Consider the following 19,863-nt stretch of genomic DNA (forward strand, 5'->3'; position numbering starts at 1 on the left):
TTCACATTTTCTTCCTGCCTGCAAAATCTGGTGACTTTCCATCTCCTTTTTGGAGACTTATTGTACAAATGGATGGACAGACAAATATCAATCTTTTTTACATAACTCTTTACAATATTCCATATGTTGGAAAGCTTAAAACAATACTTACAGTTTGATTTCTGAGTACCATATCCTTGCTTCTGTTGAAAAAAAATATAATAAAGTTTCAAAATTGTCAAGGTAGATAAATTATCTATTATAATTCCATGTTTTTATGTCTGGAATATAAGCCTTCTCAAGCATTGCAGTCAAGTCAAATGATGAATGACTCTTCCACCTGTGAAACTCTGTCATGGAACTTTTTCGGGAGCAGTTCCTAGGCTCCTGGAATCAGCTCCCACTGGAGTTAAAAGCATTGGAGGACTATGCTCAGTTCAGATTCAAATTTAAAAAAAGAAATCCTGAAATTACTCAGATAACTATTACGTTATCTGTTCTTAAGTTATCTGTCTAAATGGCTTACCTGGTTATATTTATGCCTTATCTTGCTAAATTCTAGCAGGGTAACTGCGATATTCGGAGTTAGCCACTTAACTTATGTGGCGAATTCTGGTCAGACCATAGCACAACTAACTTTAAGATAGCCAGATATGTTTATCCGGCCACATAGCAGCTGAAAATGGACCTCGCTGTTAATAGGGATTTAGTTGGATTTTCAATCCCTTATCATTTAGGCTATTGCAGCTGATGATTTTACTAAGGTGTTAGATGGGAGGATGATGAATGCCACACGCACAAAGCTTAATTTTGGCATTCAGACCTACAATTTTATTGATTTTATTGTTTAGAAGTATATCATACTGTTTACAGTTTTGTGATCTTAACTGCCTTGATGTTGTAATGTCTTCTATCACTTGCTCATACTGTCCTGATGCTTTGCCTGTTTTATTAATATGTAGGTTTTTGATGTAATGATATGAATGAGACAACAAAATAAATGGAAATAGGTTGCACCACATATGCATAGGTCACCAAACAGGAGCAGTGCAGAATGCAGATTTAAAAGTTCATTCAACTTAAAATGTCAACGTATAATCATACATCCAAGGCAGTAATTTGTTTTATAATTCCAAAGGTAATTTATTCAATCCTTTAAAAATAAACTTTCACAAACAGGTTTGAAAACGCTGAGTCCCTTGACATGTACATGTTTCGTGGATGTGCTGAATCAGGAGGGACAGAATACTAGAAATCAAAGAGAACGTAAAGCTGTATAAATAGCAAAATTTTAACAATATAATATCTTCTGTACCGGATGTTGCATAACCTTTGCTTCCCCCATTGCAACAGCAACCAGAAATCTGATAAAATATGCAATATATCATTTTAATCAGCATTCAAAACAGAATTAAACAAAATATAATTAATAGTTGGTGTGCCCAACATTAGCTTGCAAAATGGCTTTAAAATGAGCGGGGTATGAACACAACAAATTTTGAAATAAATCGGTATCATTTTCCAAATTTAATAAGATCAATTCCAAATTTTGACGCAAAGTTTCGGTGGAATAAGTTCCTGACCACTATTCCTAAACCCCCTGCCTAAAGGAAAATTGGTTCTTACCTGTTAATTTTCATTCCTGTAATACCACAGATCAGTCCAGACCAGTGGGTTATGCATCCCTTCCAGCAGATGGAGTCAGAGAACAAAACTTTGAGGCACTGCTACTTAACAGAGAGTGCCACCTGCAGGACCTCATTATTGACCAGTACCCAAGCCAAGATATTTTACCCAGACATAGGGAACTAAAGGTTGGATACACCTAAGCTACAAACCGAGTTCGCCAAGAAATACAAACAGGGAAAGAAAGTGATCCTTGAAAACTGCTCTTTAAGAGAAAAATTCTAAACTAAGCATGAAAATCCTTCCTAATCAGCAAAACTTGGCAGGGAACATCTGTCTTTCAGAATTAACGGGGAGGGCCTCTGGACTGATCTGTGGTATTACAGGAACAAACATTAGCAGGTAAGAACCAATTTTCCTTTCCTGAACATATCCAGATTAGTCCTAACCAGTGAGATGCACCCAAGCACCTCTAAACCAGGCGGGCCCCTGAAAGACCCACGCACAGGACACTCTCCCCAAATGATGGATCATCCGGCGCCTTGACATCCAGATGATAATGTCTGGTAAAAGTATAACTTGAGGTCCACACCGCCGCCCTACAAATCTCCTTCGGCAACAAAAGTTGACACTCAGCCCAGGATGTAGCCTATGCCCTAGTGGAGTACGCTCTCAAATCAACAGGAACAACTGTCATCCTTTACAAATGTAAGCCGAGCAAATGGTCTCCTGAAGCCAGCAAAATAAGGTGGCCTTAGAGGCCTTGTCCCTTTTCTTCAATCCACCAAAGAGGACAAACAAATAATCGGAGCGGTGAAAGGTATTAGTAACTTCCAAATACCGGAGCAGAGTTCGCTGCACATCCAAAAGATGTAATTCCATATCTTGCGGAGAATCCTTTGACCACTGTGGAAACCCCAGAAGGTCCACAGTTTGATTAACATGAAAGGCAGACACCACCTTAGGAACAAAAGAAGGTACTGTTCATATTGAAATGCCATCCTTGGAAATCCGCAAAAATGGATCTCTATACGACAGAGCCTGAAGCTCAGAAATCCTACAAGCTGAGCAAACAGCTACCAAAAAGATAGCTTTCAGAGTTGACTCTTTCAAAATCACTCTTCTCAAGGGTTCGAAAGGGGGTCTGCAAAAGACACGAAGCACCAAGTTAAGACTCCAATCCTAGCAAATCTTTCACCCTAGAGGATGTAACAGTTTAACCCCTTTGAGGAACCTGATCACATACGGATGAACAGAGTCTGACCCTGAAACCTGCATCAAAGTGCACCTAAGGCAGCCACCTGCCCCTGAAATGAGTTGTATGCCAAACCCTTGGACAACTCCTGCTGCAGGAAATCCAGAACATGTGATACCTCCACTGACAGTGGGTCTAGGTTTTGCTGAAGGCACCAAACGTTAGTTTCCAGACCCTAATATACGCCATAAAGGTCGCCAGTCTTCTGGATTGAAGAAGAGTGGATATAACTTGCTCCGAGTAACCCTTCAAACATAATTTCTGCCTCTCAAAAGCCAAGCCGCGAGACAAAAATGATCCTCCCGATCCGAAAATATAGGACCCTGATGTAATAGGTCCGGAAGATGAGACAAGGTAAGAGGACCTTCTATTGCCAGTCACACCAGATTGGTGAACCATGGCCTCTGCGGCCACTCCGGTGCCATGAGAACTACGGTCCCAGCATGCGACTCTACGCATCTGAGGTCCCGACCTATGAGGGGCCAATGAGGAAAGACGTACAAGATTCCCGTTGGCCAAGGGCACACCAGAGCATCAAGGCCCACGAAGCAGAGTTCTTTCCGGCGACTGAAGAATCTCTCCGTTTTCAAATTGAGACGCGTTGCCAAAAGATCTAATTGGGGAGTACCCCACCGCGCACAAATATGGTTCCATGCCTCTGTGAACAACTCCCACTCTCTGAGGTCCAGCTGTTGTCTGCTGAGGAAGTCTGCCTCCACGTTGTCTACTCCCACTATCTGTGATTCGGCCAAACCTTTGAGATGACAATCCACCCAAGCGAATAACCTCCGGGCCTCCAATGCCACTGTAGGACTCTTTGTTCTGCCCTGTCGATTGATATATGCCACAGCGGTCGTGTTGTCCGAGAGCACCCGGACCATAGGCAAAAAAACCTCCAAGGCTCGACGTACCGCCCTCGTCTTGAGCCGACTGATGGACCAGCACTTCTCGATTGGTCGCCACAGACCCTGCGCCGACTGGCCCAAGCACACTGCTCCCCAACCAGAAAGACTTGAGTCTATGGAAACCACCACCCAGTCCGGAGGCTCCAGGTCCATCCCCTTCTCTAAATTGGGACGAGACAGCCACCACGAGAGACTGGACCTGGATTCCCGAAGTAGCGGCAAGGGAAGATGAAACTCCTTCAAACAGAGACTCCACCTGGACAACAGTGAGTGTTGCAGTGGTCTCATGTGCGCAAATGCCCACGGAACCAAGTCCAAAGTGGATGCCATGGACCGCAGGATCTGTAAATAATCCCACACTCTGGGTACTTCCAGACGGAGAAGGCGCTGCACCTGAGACTGCAATTTTGTCACTCGATCCGTTGCCAGGAAGACTGCCCTGCTGAGTGACGTACAGGGCACTGTCGCCAAGTCAAACGGAAGGGCTCTGAACTGAAAGTGCTGACTCAACACCTTGAAGTGAAGGAACTTCTGATGGTCCGGGCAAATGGGGATGTGCAGGTACACTTCCATCAGGTCTAGGGAAGCTAGAAATTTTCCTTTGCGAACCGTTGCCATCACGGTGTGCAGTGTTTCCATGTGAAAACAAGGGATTCGAAGAAAGCGGTTCTCCTTCTGCAAATTGAGAATGGGCCGAAAAGTGCCATCCTTTTTTGGGCTGATCTGTTGTACTACAGGAACGAAAATTAACAGGTAAGAACTAATTTTCCTTTCCCTGTATGTACCCGGATCAGACCAGACCATGGGATGTACCAAAGCTTCCCTAGATAGGGTGGGATCGAACAAGTCCAGCTCGAAGCACCTGCCTTCCAAAAGAACCAAAGACTGGCGCCTGTACATCCAGGCGGTAATGCCGAGAGAAGGTATGCAGAGATTTCCATGTCACTGCCCTGCATATTTCCTGGGAAGAAACAGATTGACTCTCCGCCCAGGAGGTGGCCTGAGACCGCAATGAATGAGCCTTCAGGCCCTCCGGAATCATTCGGCCTTGGCAGATATAGGCCGACAAAATTGCCTCCTTTAACCATCGAGCGATTGTGGTCTTAGAGGCCTGATTGTTCCTATTTGGGCCACTCCAGAGAACAAAGAGGTGGTCGGAGACCCGAAATTCATTCGTGACCTGAAGGTAACGCAAAAGGACGCGTTTAACGTCCAGGCGGCGAAGGTCATGTCCGGGGGGGACCCGCAACATCTTCAGCCGAAAATTCAGGGAGTTCCACCAACTGGTTGACATGGAAGGAGGAAACAACCTTTGGCAAGAAGGAAGGTATAGTCTTAAGGAAAACACCTGAATCAGAAAAACGCAGAAAGGGCTCCCGGCAAGACAACGCCTGGATCTCCAACACTCGCCTGGTGGAGCATATAGAGACCAAGAAAACAGTCTTGAGCGTCAAGTCCTTAAGGGTAGCCCGACGGAGAGGTTCAAAGGGAGCCCCACAGAGTGCCCGAAGAACCAAGATAAGACTCCATGCAGGACAAGCGACTCACGGGCGACTTCAAATGCTTGACACCTTTGAGAAAACGGACCACATCTGGGTGAGACGCTACCGGGTGACCTTCCACACTACCGAGAAGGGAGATGAGTGCGGACACTTGGACGCGTGAGGAACTGAGAGACAGACCCTTGGAGAGGCCCTTCTGGAGGAAGGAAAGAACCAAGGAGATTGGGGCAGAGCGGACAGATACCCCCGATTCTGCGCAAACCATTTCGAAGACTTTCCAAACCCAGACATAGGCGAGCGAAGTAGAAGTCATATGGGCGTGCAGTAGAGTAGATATAACCTCCTCCTTATATCCCTTGTTTCTCAATCTCCACCGTTCAAAAGCCAAGCCGCTAGACAGAAGCAATACACCTGATCGAAAAATACTGGACCTTGTCTGAGAAGGTGCGGAAAATGACCGAGACGAAGAGGGCCGTCCGTTGCCAGATTCACTAGACCCGCGAACCATGGTCTGCGCAGCCATTCGGGAGTTACGAGAACGACCAGACCCCTGTGTAGTTCTATTCTTCTGAGGACCTTTCCCACCAAGGGCCAGGGGGGGGGGGGGGGGAACACAGAGGAGAATGTCACTGGGCCAAGGGAGGACTAGGGCATCCACCCCTCCGAGCAGTGTTCCCTCCAGCGGCTGAAGAACTGGGGAGCTTGGGCATTGCCCAAGGTCACCATCAAATGCATGTGGGGAGGTCCCTACCTGCGAATAATCAGCTTCATCGCTTCAGCGGACAACTCCCACTCGTCGGGATGGAGATGCTGTCGACTTAAAAAAATCGGCCTGCACATTGTCCTTGCCCGCTATATGAGAAGCTGCCAGTCGTGACGTTCCACCCAGGCAAAGAGCTTGCTGGCCTCCAATGCCACCAGGCGACTCCTGGTGCCCCCTTGACGACTGATGTAAGCCACCATGATGGAATTGTCTGAGAGCACACGCACCGCCCTGTGGCGAATTAGCGGGAGGAAGGCCTGGAGAGCCAGACGGACCGCTCGGGCCTCCAGACGATTGTACCAGGGACCACAGGCCCTGAAAAGATTGCGACTGGCAAACCGCTCCCCAGCCAGAGAGGCTGGCATCCGTTGTTACTACTATCCATTGCGGCGTCTGTAAAGATATGCTCTTCAGGAGGTGCCGGAGCGAGAGCCACCACTGCATGTCGCAGATGGTAGAGTCGAAGAGCGGAAGGGCCATCTGAAACTGTTCAGAGACCGGCTTCCCACAGGATAGCAAAGCTTTCTGTAATGAACACATATGCGCAAAAGCCCAAAGGACCAGGTCGATAGTGGAGGCCATGGTCCCCAGCACCTGGAAATAATCCCAGGCCATAGGGAGAGGCATGAGGAGGACATTTCTGACCTGGTCCATCAGCTTGAACACCCAAACGTCCGGAAGGAATACTTTGCCTACTCGGGTATTGAAGCGAGCCTCCAGGAATTCCAACACCTGGGAAGGCCGCAGATGGCTCTTGGGAAAATTGATTATCCACCCCAGCGAAGTGAGTAGAGCTAGAACTCTGTCGACTGCCAGCTTGCAAAGAGATTCCGACTTGGCCCGCACTAGCCGATCGTCCAGATAAGGATCACCAGAACTCCTTCCCGTCGAAGCGCAGCTGCTACCACCACCATGACTTTGGAAAACGTGCACGGTGCTGTTGCGAGACCGAAGGGCAGGGCTCAAAACTGAAACAGTTGGCCCAAGATGTCAAAGCGGAGACACCTCTGATGCTCGGCCGGATTGGGATGTGTAGGTAGGCCTCCGTCAAGTCTAGGGAGGCCAGATATTCGCCGGGGTGAACAGCTGCTATTACCGACCTCAGGGTCTCCATCCGAAAATGAGGCACATTGAGAGCTCGGTTGACTCGCTTGAGATCCAGAATGGGGTGGACAGAACTGTCCTTTTTCGGTACCACGAAGTAGATGGAATATTGGCCGGCGCCTTGTTCCTCCGTGGGGACTGGGACTATGGCCCCCAGTCCGAGCAATCTGGAGAGAGTCTGAGATACGGCAGCTTGCTTCTGACGTCCGCAAGGGGAGACTATGTGTAGATCCGGTAGGTCTCAAACAAAGTCTATAAGCGTAGCCATTCTCGATTATGTCGAGGACCCACTGATCTGACATGACTTTGGCCCATTCCTTGAGGAAGAGAGATAGACAACCATCTAAGTTTGGAACGGAGGAATGGGCCCGCCAAATCTCATTGGGAGGCGGGCCTGGTAGTGGTGCGCTGCAGGAGGCCATCTCGGAAGGCGCGACGGCCTCGAAAGGACTGAGATCAGGACTGAGATCTGGAAGAGTTTCCCCTAGAGAAAGACCCTCTCTCCCGAGCATTATAACGACGCTGACCCCGGAAACGGGTACGAGCCGGGAAGAAGGCTCTAGGCTGTTTCGGGCGGTCCTCAGGCAGCTTGTGTACCTTGTTTTCACCCAAGGATTTAATAAGCTGCTCCAGGCCCTTGCCAAAAAGCAACTTGCCCTTAAAAGGAAGTGTGCCCAACTGTGCCTTGGAAGAGGAGTCGGCCGACCAATTCTGGAGCCAAAGTAGCCATCTGGCCGAGACCGCGGAAGACATCGCCTTCGCCTGGACACGGATCAAGTTGTAAAGGGCATCCGCCCCATACGCTATAGCATCTTCCAATTGTTCAGCCTGCTCTGCCTCTGCAGATGGGAGGTCCTGGGTGCTGAGCGATTGTTGGACCCACCTGCATGAGACTGCTGTAAATCGAAGCCCGAACTCCCAAAGCCAAGGATTCGAAGATACGCTTTAGACAGAATTCCAGCTTGCAGTCTTGAACGTCCTTCAGGGCTGTAGCACCCACCACAGGGATGGTGGTGTGCTTAGTGACAGCAGTCACCGAAGAATCCACCTTAGGAATTTTCAGCATATCCAGACACTCCTCCGGTAAGGGGTAAAGCTTATCCATAGCCCTCCCCACTCGCAGCCCCGTATCGGGAGCTTCCCATTCCCTTAGGAGCATCAGCTTGTGCATGGGATGAAACAGGAAGGTGCGCGGAAGAGCCTAAGTCCCGCCAGGACTGGGTCCATGCAGGCCGGCATCAGGGCCGTGAGCGCATCCACTGTTGGAGTATCAATACCCAGCTCCTGAATAACAAAAGGAATAAGAGGATCGAGCTCCTCCTTCTGAAATAAGCGTAGGATGCGGGGGTCATCCCCCTCTGGGGGGGCATCTCTATTAACTGCTCATCAGGGTCTGGATCCGGTATCGCCAGAGGAGCAGGAGGATCCAGCGGAGGGAGGCCCCCGGGATCACCCGCACCCGGATAGGCCCCTGCCTATCCGGAGCCGCGGGGGCGGGCTGGGAGGGCATCCAAGGGATTTTGGGGGGGGAGGGGGACCTGGAAGAGGGTCTGCCTCCTCAACCAAGCTAGCAAGGAAAGATTTGTGCATAAGCAGCACAAATACGGATGAAAAACGAGGTAGGGAAGCCACGGAGTGGGGAGGGTGAGGGAATGAGGGGGTCATTACCTTCTTCAGGAGAGGGCTCGGGGCTCAGATCGGGGGTGAATTAAATCCTGCTCCTCTGCGTACTGCAGCCCGGTATCATCCGCTGCAGGGATCCCCAAAATGTCCGCTGTTCCCGCGGTTTGCCGACCTGGGAACGGCCTGGCCATTCGCTTCAGCGACCTGCCCCGGGGAGTAGATTTGAGCGCTGCCGAGGAGGGGCCCTCCCCTCCCGGCAGACAACTGGAGCATAGATTTTCACGAGAGAGCCTGATCGAGGGCTCTCCGCAGGCCAAACAAATATTAGACCGCGGCATAAGGCAGGGCACACTGACAGAAGCAGCAGAGCTGCAGCGTATGAGGGAACGGGAGCAGGAGAACGAACCCTACGCCCTCCCGTGTCTCAATCTCAGCTACCGGATCGCGACCCCGATTAATTTCTTTAAGAAATTTTTTTTTTTTAATATAGAGCAGTGCAGGGGAAATTCCTCCCTGCTGGCAGCACCGGGGAAAAATGTCCCAGGACAGAGAGAGAGAGAGAGAAAGAGACTGTTTAGGGGGAGAGACTGGACCACCAGTATCGCCTCACAGCCGAGGAACACCGGGAAGAGGAGCCTAGGCTATTTCCCAATAAGGGGCCAAGCCCCCATGGCCCACCAAGAGCGAGGAGACAGAGCTGTCTCCTAGAAAACAGAAAGACAGAGTCCAAGTTTACCAACATTTTTTTTTTTTTTTAATGGAATTGGCAATATAAAACAATACTTGCTTGATCCTGAGCTAATGACAACAGAAAAAAACCCACAGAAGAGACTAAGAAACAATAAACAGAGAACCGAAGAGTGAGCTGTCGCATCTGCTGGAGACAGACAAATACTGAAGGGTTACAGGGTAGGCTCTGTCCTGATATAGGATACCCTTACAGTTTTGGTCTGTCTCCATCTGCTGGACAGGAGGCTCAACCCATGGTCTGGACTGATCTGGGTACGTACAGAGAAACATGGTTTAACGAGGAAAGAGCCAGTATGGATTTAGCAACTCAATTTTTGAACAAGCATGTGGACAAAGGGTAATATTAAAGGCATTTCCGCAGGCAAAACAGCATTCTACCTGCACAAGTGGTCTTTTACAAAATTGCCCTTTTGATATGCAGGGAAACTTACACATATGTCCTGTCCATGCGTATGTTTACCTGGACGGAGTGGAGTTGTTCGCACTTACCGTATTTTTCACTCCATAAGATGCTCCGTACATAAGATGCACCTAGGATTCAGAGGGGGAAAATAAAAAAAAAAAAAAAAGTGTGCTAAACTGGCTCTGTTCCCTGGCGTCTGTGCATCTTATGGAGCAAATTAGGGGAGTGCATAAAATTTTTCTTTGTCTCCATTTCGTTTTCGGGTCTGGAGAGTACCATTTCGGTCCACTCCCCAGATCAGAAAACTTTTGTCATTCTCTTTCTGTAGGAAAAAAATAAAACTCCTCCCCCCCATCCCAACCCTTTAAATTTAATTAACTACAACCCTCCACCCTCCTGACCCCCCCAAAACCTGCCAAAAGTTCCTGATGGTCCAGCAGGGGTCCGAGAGCGATCTCATGCACTTGGACCGTCAGCTGCAGATAATCAAAATGGCGCCGACGGCCCTTTGCCCTTACTATGTCACAGGGGCTGACCAATGGCACCGGTAGCTCCTGTGACATAGTAAGGGGCAAGGGGCTGTCGGCCCATTTTGATTACTGGCAGCCGACGGCCCAAATGCAGGAGATCGCTCCCGGAGCCCCGCTGGACCACCAAGGCCTTTTTGGCAGGCTTTGGGGGGGGGGGGGGGGTTGTAGTTAGTTTTTTTGTTTTTTTTTTTATATTCACTCCATAAGACGCACAGACATTTTCCCTCCACTTTTTGGGGAAAAAAAAAGTGCGTCTTATGGAGCGAAAAATACAGTATATGCATTCTTTTCCATTTTTAGAAGTATGCCCGTAAAATTTCTCACATACATAACAAAAGGTACAATTGCGTGTGAATAAATTTGGTGGGATAATTTTCAAAGTGAGCTTTTGCACATAAGTCCCCTTTGAAAACTGTGTAACTTACTTGCGTTTTTGCTGCCTAAATTTACATGGGCTGTTTGAAAATTTTTTTCACAGTGCTTCTGTAAACAAAAGCAATTGGTAAACTAAGCTATAAGTAAAAAAATATGCTTTTCTCAAAACTAAACACTAACAGCAAATTGTGACCATTTGGCTAAGCACTTGGCTGTAAACTGAAAGATATACTTACTGTTTCTTTCACTGAAGTGCCTGTTTTCTTATTCAACAGCAGCTCCTTCTTCTTTTGTTCAATGTAATATTTGATATCTTGGGAAGAAATTGCAAGGAAGATTTGACAAGTTTAATTAAATTGCTTTAGTGTGAGTACTTGTGAATCTTTTTAGTTTTACAGATCATGAGTTTTATTAGATCTTTGTAAATGAACTGTTTCTCTTACTTTCTCAAACGAAATAGAAGCTCTAAATTTCCAATTTCAAATAAAACACATACGAAGCCACATACCATCTATATGAAGTATTTTCACTCCCCAGCTCAAGGCATTGGACAGGACACTGTTTGACTGTATGATTTCCTGTGAAGAGTAGGAAAATCAAAGTTTATGTATTAAGCTTAAACATTACAACGTACAATCTACTATTACCAAATGGGCATAATATTAGATAACATCAGTATAAGCTCCATCTACTACTACTACTTAACATTTCAATAGTGCTACACGACATATATAGCACTGTACAAACATACAAAAAGACAGTCCCTGCTAAATAGAGCTTACAATCTAATAAGACAAACATACAAGGCAAGAGACTTGGGGTATTTCATAAAGGAAGACAATGGTTAAAAAGAAAAAAAGTTAGTTAACAAGACTAAAAGCAGACAATCAGGCATAAGATTTAAAAGCGGTTTCAAAAAGGTGGGTCTTTAGATGGGATTTAAACATGGCAGGAGAGGGAACATGACTCACCAGTTCAGGAAGACTATTTCAAACACCTGGTGCAGCCAGGTGGAAAGCACAGAGTCTGGAATTGGCAGCAGAGGAGAAGGGCATAGACAGGAGTGACTTATCTGACGAGCAGAGTGCACGAGGAGGGATGTAGAGATAGATAAGAGAGGAGATGTAGTGAGGTACTGCAGAGTGAAGGCATTTATAGATGAGAAAGAGAAGCTTGAATCGTATGTGGGAGCAGACAGGGAGCCAATGCAGTGACTTCAGAAGAGGGGTTATGTAAGCATGGCGACTTTGGCGAAAGATAAGTCATGCAGCTGAATTTAAGACAGATTGAAGTGGAGAAAGATGGTTCATCTAAGATCCCTCAAACATACTCTAGAGCAGGGGTCCCCAACCACTGGTCCACGGACCAGGACCGGGCCGTTGTGGGTTTTTTGCAGGTCCGCGGCGCCGCCAAGCACCGGCAGTGTGTCGCATGCTCCCGGTCTCTCCTGCTGCTCTTCCTTCCCTGCTGCCGTTGCCGCCGGGCTATCAGCACATTCAAGCCCAGTGGGAACGACAGCGGTGCTAGAAGCTCTGGCACCTTTGGGCTGGCCTTTTCTTCTTCCCGCGCCTGCCCCCCCCCGTGACCCGGAACAGGAAGTGATACACAAGAGTGGTGCGCGGGAAGGAGAAAGGTCGTGCCGCGTGGAAAATTAGCATCGGCGGCAGCAGCATCGGTCCCCGAGCAATCGAAGCAGCCAGTAATCGGGAAAGGAGACAACAGCATGAGCCTCCCGCGGCCGATGGGATTCTTCTTTCTTGGCCTGCGGGGGCTGGAGGAGGAGGCTGCTGCAGCTACCATTTGTGCTCGGGGGGGGGGGGGGGGAGAGGAAGTGAGTGAGAGAAAGAGAGAGAAGCAGCCAGCCAGCCTGTGTGTGATTGAGAGAAACTGGTCAGAGAGCTGATGTGTGTGTATATGTGAGAGACAATGAAAGTGTTTGCTCAGGGAGATGACTGATGTGTATGTGTGTGAGAGAGAAAAAGCATGGAAGTGAGAAATCTGGGTATGTGAGAAAGCATGGGAGTAAGAAGCCTGGTGTTGGGGGGGAGGGGTGTGAAAGAAAGCATGGGAGTGAGAAGCCTGTGTGTGTGTGCATGCATGAGAGAGAGAGAGAGAGAGAGAGAGAGACTGGTTGGTAAGGTGACGGTGTGTGTGAGAGAAAGAGACTGGTGTGTGTGAATATGAGAGAAAGAATGTGATTATGGGAATGAGAAGCCTGTGATGTGAAGAGAGTGAACAAGGGAGTGAGAAACCTGGGTGTGTGTGAGACACAGCATAGGAGGGAGAAGCCTGAATATCTGAAAGAGAACATGGGAGTGGGAAGCCTGTGTGTGTGTGTATGTGTATGCATGAGAGAGATCAGGTGACTGGTGTGTGTGTGTGTGTGTGTCTGTGAGAGCGAGAAAGAAAGTGATTATGGGAATGATAAGCCTGTGCACGTGAAGAGTGAGCATGGGAGTGAGAATCCTGGGAGTGTGTGTGTGAGACAGCATGGGAGTGAGAAGCCTGTATATCTGAAAGAGAACATGGGAGTGGGAAGCCTTTGTGTGTGTGTGTGTGAGAGAAAGAAAGTGATTATGGGAATGAGAAGCCTGTGCACGTGGAGAGAACAAGCATGGGAGTGAGAGACTGGTGAGTGTGTGTGTGTGTGTGTGTGTGTGTTTGTGTGAGGCAGAGAAAGTGATTATGAGAGTGAGAAGCCCATATATGTAAGTAGAACATGGGAGTGGGAAGCCTGTGTGTGTGTATGGCATGAGAGAAACTGTTCAGGAAGGTGACTGGTGTGTGTGTGTGCCAAAGACTGTTTGGGAGATGATTGGTGTGTGAGAGACAGAAACTGGTCATGGGGGCATGACTGGTATGGTGTGCGTGTGAGAGACATGGGACCTAAGAAAGAGGACCATGAGTATAGAGCTTAGCTTCTACTGCTGCTTCTGGTGTGTGCCATGGCCTGCATGGAAGGGGACTAGGAGATCTGCTGGAGGGGGTAAGTAAAGGTGGCTTTTTAAGTTTATTTTTCTTGATTGACTGCCATTTTAATTATGTGATGTCTGCTTTTTTGAAATATTTTATTGGTGTTTGGAGAATGTTTAATAGTTTTTATGAGTTTTTAATTGTTGGATGTTATTCTGTTCATAGCTGTTTTGAACATTTATTCTGCTTATTAGTATAGTTTTACAATTATTTCTGTGTGGGGATCTATAGCTGCTTGCTAGTTCTGTTTTCCTAATAAGAGGTGTATTGGTTTTTAGGACCCTGATTTAATATTTGTAGTGTTGCCTTTTCATAGATAGGGTTGCTCCTGTTTGAGTGTATTCCATAATACAGGTGTAACTGTGTGCGGATTAGTTTATGTGCATTACTACAGATCCTGGGAGTATGTTAGGTCGGTTCTGTGTCTGTTACTGAGATGAGATATTTTACTAGCATGTAAGTGTTTGTATCAGTCTTATTTGTTGTGTTTTCTCAAGAGGACATGCATTGGTGGTAAACTGCTGTCTTTTCATAAGTAGGGCTATTGAGCCTGGAAGTAGAAGGAGTTTGAATTGCTGTTTCTGAGATGACACCAGAACCAAAATATCTTTTTTGTAGGGTGAGTTGTATGGGGAATGTCATAATTCTGCTTTACATCCATTATTGTGGGTCAGGGGGGTTCCCGTGGATGCAAACTGTACTTTTACATCTAGCCCCGTGACGATCATGGGTCAGTGTGTCATGCACTAAAATCCAACCCCCTCCATAACCCCGCCCCCATATGACCAAAGCCCCGCTCCTGCCCCACCCCCGCCCCGCCCTGCCGGGCCATGGAAAAATGGTCTTGCTTGAAGCCGGTCTCTGGTGCAAAAAAGGTTGGGGACCACTGCTCTAGAGCAGAGCTTTCCAAAGTGTGTGTCGCGACACTTTAGTGTGTCGCCTGCAGTGTGCCGGTGTGTCGCGCAAGCCCAGTGCACGTGACACACCGGCAAGTGGGAGCCAATGCGGCCGCCAGTGGACCTCATCCCACTGGCGGCTTAGTACTGACGTATCGCTGTGCTGTGTGCCGGAGACACGCAGCAGGAAGATCGGCAAGGCCGTGGTGGAGCTCACGTCACCTCGGCCCAAAGAAAAAGGTGACGTATAAACGTGCAGGTGCTCTTCCTCCTTCCTGCCTATGTGGCCCCGGAAGAAAAATGTTGAAGGAACCGCACGGGCAGGAAGGAGGAGGAGCGTCGGCCACGTGCAGAAGAGGAGCAGCGTTGTTGCTGCCAGCTGAGAAGAGGAGGCGGCCCGGTAGCAGGGTCCCCATCGCGGATCGTCCCGAGAAGATCAGGGCCGCCGCTGCTGCAGATCGGCCCGAGAAGATCAGGGCCGCTGCAGAGCCCATCCTGCAGCGACCTGTGAAGAGGAGGCCCAGAGGTAAGAGAGAAGCTGAGGGCCCGTACAGTGCGTGTATGCGATGAGTTGAGAGATTGTGTGCGTGTATGCGGACCTGAATGTTTGCAGAGACAGCATGTGAGAGCCTGTGTGTGTGTGAGAGACAGCATGTGACAGTGAGAGCCTGTGCTTGAGCAAGACAGCACGTGGGAGTGAGAGAGAGCCTGGGTGTGTGAGAGTCAGACAGCATGTGCAAGAGAGAGACTGTGTATGAATGATTGTATGAGAGAGAGCATGTGACAGTGAGAGCCTGTGTGTTTGTGTGAGAGAGAGAGAAAGCATGTGAGAATGAGAACCTGACTGCATGTTTGAGGGAAGAAGACAGATGGAGAGAAAAGAAATAGAAAAAAAGACAATATGAAAGGAATTGGCAAAAAAATAATAAAGGGGAGGTGGAACAAAAAAGCTTGGGACCAACCGATTAGAAAACTAAGATCAGACAGCAAAGGTAAAAAAAAAATAATAATAAATTGCTTTTTACTGATTGGCACATGTAATCTTTGGCAATGTGCAAGAGTAGCACTTTCTCTATGCGGATCTCACAATGTACGAGATCAACATGGAGGAAGTGGAAACCCACGGAGCCTGCACAGAGGAGGCAGCAGAATGGGCTTCAGTGCCAATAGCAGCAATCAGCGCCACCCCAGTAGCCATGCGGCATCAGTGACAGTGGCAGCAGAGGAATGAGAGAAGCTCTGAGGTTGCTGGCAAAAGAAAGAGAGGGGGTCTGCCTTTAGTGTGCATGTGTATGAATGGGAGTCTGCCTGGGGGTGTATGTGTGTGAATGCATGGGTGCCTGCCTGAGGGTGTGTCTGTGTATGAGAATGAATGGGTGTCTTCCTGGGATTTGTATGTGTGAGAATAGGTGCCTGCCTGTGTGTGGTGTATGTGTGTGTGTGAGAATGAATTGGTGCTTGCCTGGGGGTCTGTGTGTGTGTGTGTGAGAATGAATTGGTGCCTGCCTGGGGGTCTGTGTGAGAATGAATGTGTGCATCCCTGGGGATGGTGAGGGAGTGGTGTGAAAATGAATGGGAGCCTGCCTGGGGGTCAGTTTCAGTGTGTGAGAATGATTGGGAGCTTGCCTGGGTGTGTGTGTTTGTATGAGAATGATTGGGAACTTGCCTGGGTGTGTGTGTTTGTATGAGAATGATTGGGAACTTGCCTGGGGGTGTGTGTGTGTGTGTGTGTGTGTGTGTATGTGAGGGAGCCAGAGAGAGTGAGAGCATGAGTGTGTATGAGAAAATCCAGGGGAGTAAGAGTTTGTGTGGGGGGGGGGGGGGGAGGGTGTGTGGAGGGGAAGAGAGTGTCTTAGAGCCTGAGAGTGTGTCAGTGTCTGTGAGAGCAAGAGGTTATGGTGGATATAAGAGCATGAATGTGTATGTATGTGACAGTATATGTGTGTGAGAGAGAATGGACATGTGAGTATTTGTGTGAGAGAGAGAGGATAACCTCCTAATCCTTGACAATATCAGGGTGACTGGAAATCAAGAGCTCCAACGTATGGACAGCAGGGACTTTTTAAAATCCTTATTAGTTTTAATTATTGGGTGTTATTTGATAAATGTGCTGTTTTGAAATATTTTATTGGTGTTTGGGAAATTGTAAAAAATGTATATGATTTTAATTAATAGAAATTCTATTTATCAGTAGTTTTAAAATATTCTTTTATTAGTATGGTTTTACTATTATAACTGATGCTTTATGTTTCTTGATTTTATTTGTTTTATGAGGAATGGTGGTTCTGTTTTTCCATTGTTAATACACAGAGTCTGACTTCTTGGGGTTTCCATTTCAGTTTTTGTCTAATTTGTGCTCCTTTATTTTGTAGTCTGTATTTGGTGAGGGTCTGTCTCTGCTCTGTGTGTGTGACCATGATGAGAGATTCTGCTAGCCCAGGGATCTATAGCAATCTGGTTTGTTTTGTTTCCTCAGTAGGTGGTATATTGGTATTCTAGGACCCAGTGTAATATTTACCCTTGCTTTTTCACAGGTAGGATTATTGTTGTTTGAGTCCTTGGTGTTATTACTGTTACGTTATGGTGGGATTGGAGTATAGATTTTGAGTGTCTTTTTTGCGGGGTTTTGTGTTAGTTCACAATGTGCTGGCAGTGGAAGGTGTTTGTGCTGCTGTTACTGTGAGGTGACACCAGAATTTGAAAATATCTTTTAGTATGATGAGCTGTAAGGGAAACATCCAAGCTCCATTGTTTGGGGGAATTTCAGTGGATGCACAGAGTTACAGAACTGGAGGTGCAGGATTTATATTGACATTCTGTCCCTTCCTATAAATTCCAGACTTCACTCTCATAGCCATATAGAATTAGTTGAATGAGGCTATCAAATAATTATATAGTGTGAAACTGGCCAGCTTTTTAAAATTACGCAGAAAACTTTTGGACTTTTTTATTAACACCAAATATTCAAAAGCTGTGTCCATCAAGCTCATATATCTCATTAAAGAGGTAAATTAAATAACACAATAACTTTGTTTTATTATTGTTACTCATAAATTATAACAATAACATTAATCTTGGAATATTATATATATTTAATATAAATGAAAGGTTTTCACAAGATAGGTTGTGTCGTGAAACATTTTATTATGTATATATTTAAGGAAACATACATAAATTGTCGAAATATATTTCGTTCGTTTAACCTTTAACCTCTGGTTTGCTAGTAGATGAATTACTGTGTCCCGAAATTATGTTTGTCTAAAAAGTGTGTCACCAACATGAAAAGTTTGGAAAGCTCTGGCTTATAGTATACAAACTTGCTTTTTTTCTGTTGATAAGTAGGCTGAATTAACCATTACATGTTGGTAGTCCCAAATGGAGGGTGGCAACGGAGCATTTACTTTGTAAGCAAACCAGACCACATTGTGGAGGGTGGACTACTGAGCGACAGGTTCTGCAAAACTGCCTGTCCAAATTTACCGTCAGTCCTTGAGAGGTTGTCTAGTCAGTAATAAGACGTAAAGGTATGAACTGAAAACAAGGTGGCAGCTTTGCAGATGTTTTCAAGAGGAACTTCTCGAAGATGAGCAACCGAAGAAGCCATAGCTCTCACTTGATGAGCTTTTACAGAGTCCTTGACCTGCAATTCTGTTAAGGTTTAGCAATGCTGAATGCACTCAGCTATCCAGCTGGACAAAGTATGCTTCGCAACTGGAATACTTAGTCTCTTAGGATGGTATGATACAAAAAGCTGAGAAGACTGGCAATGTGCCTGAGTTTGTTTATGTAATGGGCTACTGCTATTTAACAGTCAAAGGTATGAAGGTTTTATTATCCTTCATGTGTATGGGGTCTTGGAAAAAAGGTAGCCAATGCAATTGATTAATTGATATGAAAAGAGGAGACTGCCTTCAACAGAAACTTGGGGCGAGCATGGAGGACCAAACTGCTATGGATGACTGCATGTACGGTGGGGTAGTGAATGAGCGCCTGGAATTTGCAGACTCTTCTAAAATAAAGTAATTACTACAAGGAACACAATTTTCCATGTTATGAATTTTAGCGAAGCCAACTAACAGCTCAAAAGGAGGTTTCATCAACTGAGAAAAGACAACATTTAGGTCCCATGGAACCAGTGATGTTTGCACTGAAGGCTTGACATGCAATAGACCTTTCAAAAATCTAGATATCAGCAGATGAGTATAAAGTAGACTTGCTCACCTGTAAGAAGTGTTCTCCGAGGACAGTAGGATGTTAGTCCTCACACATGGGTGACATCATCAGTTGGAACCCCGATAAGCTTTCTCTGTCAAAGTTTCTAGACCTTTGACTAGGCACACTATGCATGCCCAGCATGCCCTATACCACGTGTCCACGTGAGGTTCCTCTCCAATCTTGTAACATAGAATTATAATTAAAATAAAAAATAGGAGAAACCCAAATCCACGGGGTGGTGGGCTAACATCCTGCTGTCCTCAGAGAACACCTGTTACAAATAAGCAACTCTGCTTTCTCAGAGGACAAGCAGGATGGTAGACCTCACACATGGGTTAATCCCTAGCTACAGGCTGCTCCCCAACATAAAAGGAGACCAATAATCGCCCAATCAGGTGCCAACGGGCACAACAATAATGCTGGTGGTAACAAGAGTTGGAGACAGCCTGAACCCAAATAACAGGCCCAAGGTGGGGAGAGTTGGATTCTATACCTCAAACAGGTTCTGAAGGACAGACTGGCTGAACCTAGTGTTGCGTCGGCCAACTCTATCCAGGCAATAGTGCGATGTGAATGTGTGGAGAAAACTCCACGTTGCAGCCGTGCAGGTCTATTCCACAGGAACTGCTCACAAGTGGGGCACCGATACTGCCATGGTTCTGACAGAATGAGCCTTGACATGATTCCCAAGATGTAATTCCACCTGAGCATAACAGAAGGAGATGCAATCTGCTAGTCAACTGGATAGAGTCTGTTTGGCAACGGCAATGCCCAACCTATTCCTATCAAAAGAAATAAAAAGTTGGGTGGACTTTCTATGGGCATTTATCCGCTCCAGGTAGAAGGCCAAGGCTCGCTTGTAGTCCAAACTGTGCAGTGCTCATTTGCCTTGGTGCGAATGGGGCCTGGGGAAGAATGTTGGCAGGACAATGGACTGGTTAAGATGGAAGTCCGTCACAACCTT

General features: G+C 46.9%; 1 protein-coding gene across 5 annotated transcripts in view; it reads right to left on the reverse strand.

Moving 5' to 3' along the window:
• Positions 1-19,863, reverse strand: part of DBF4 (DBF4 zinc finger) — a 161,991-nt gene that overhangs the window by 91,439 nt on the left and 50,689 nt on the right. For 3 of the 5 annotated variants that reach the window (XM_029588794.1, XM_029588795.1, XM_029588793.1), the window contains exons 6-9: positions 11,324-11,393; positions 11,052-11,128; positions 9,997-10,038; positions 152-182 (exon numbers count right to left, since the gene is read on the reverse strand). In XM_029588794.1, coding sequence (XP_029444654.1) covers positions 152-182; positions 9,997-10,038; positions 11,052-11,128; positions 11,324-11,393 — 220 coding nt within the window. The remainder of the gene's footprint in view (positions 1-151; positions 183-9,996; positions 10,039-11,051; positions 11,129-11,323; positions 11,394-19,863) is intronic. The other 2 variants (XM_029588798.1, XM_029588797.1) reach the window with 1 other exon arrangement.

Source organism: Rhinatrema bivittatum, chromosome 2 (assembly GCF_901001135.1).
Source record: "Rhinatrema bivittatum chromosome 2, aRhiBiv1.1, whole genome shotgun sequence".
NCBI classification, from domain to species: domain Eukaryota; kingdom Metazoa; phylum Chordata; class Amphibia; order Gymnophiona; family Rhinatrematidae; genus Rhinatrema; species Rhinatrema bivittatum.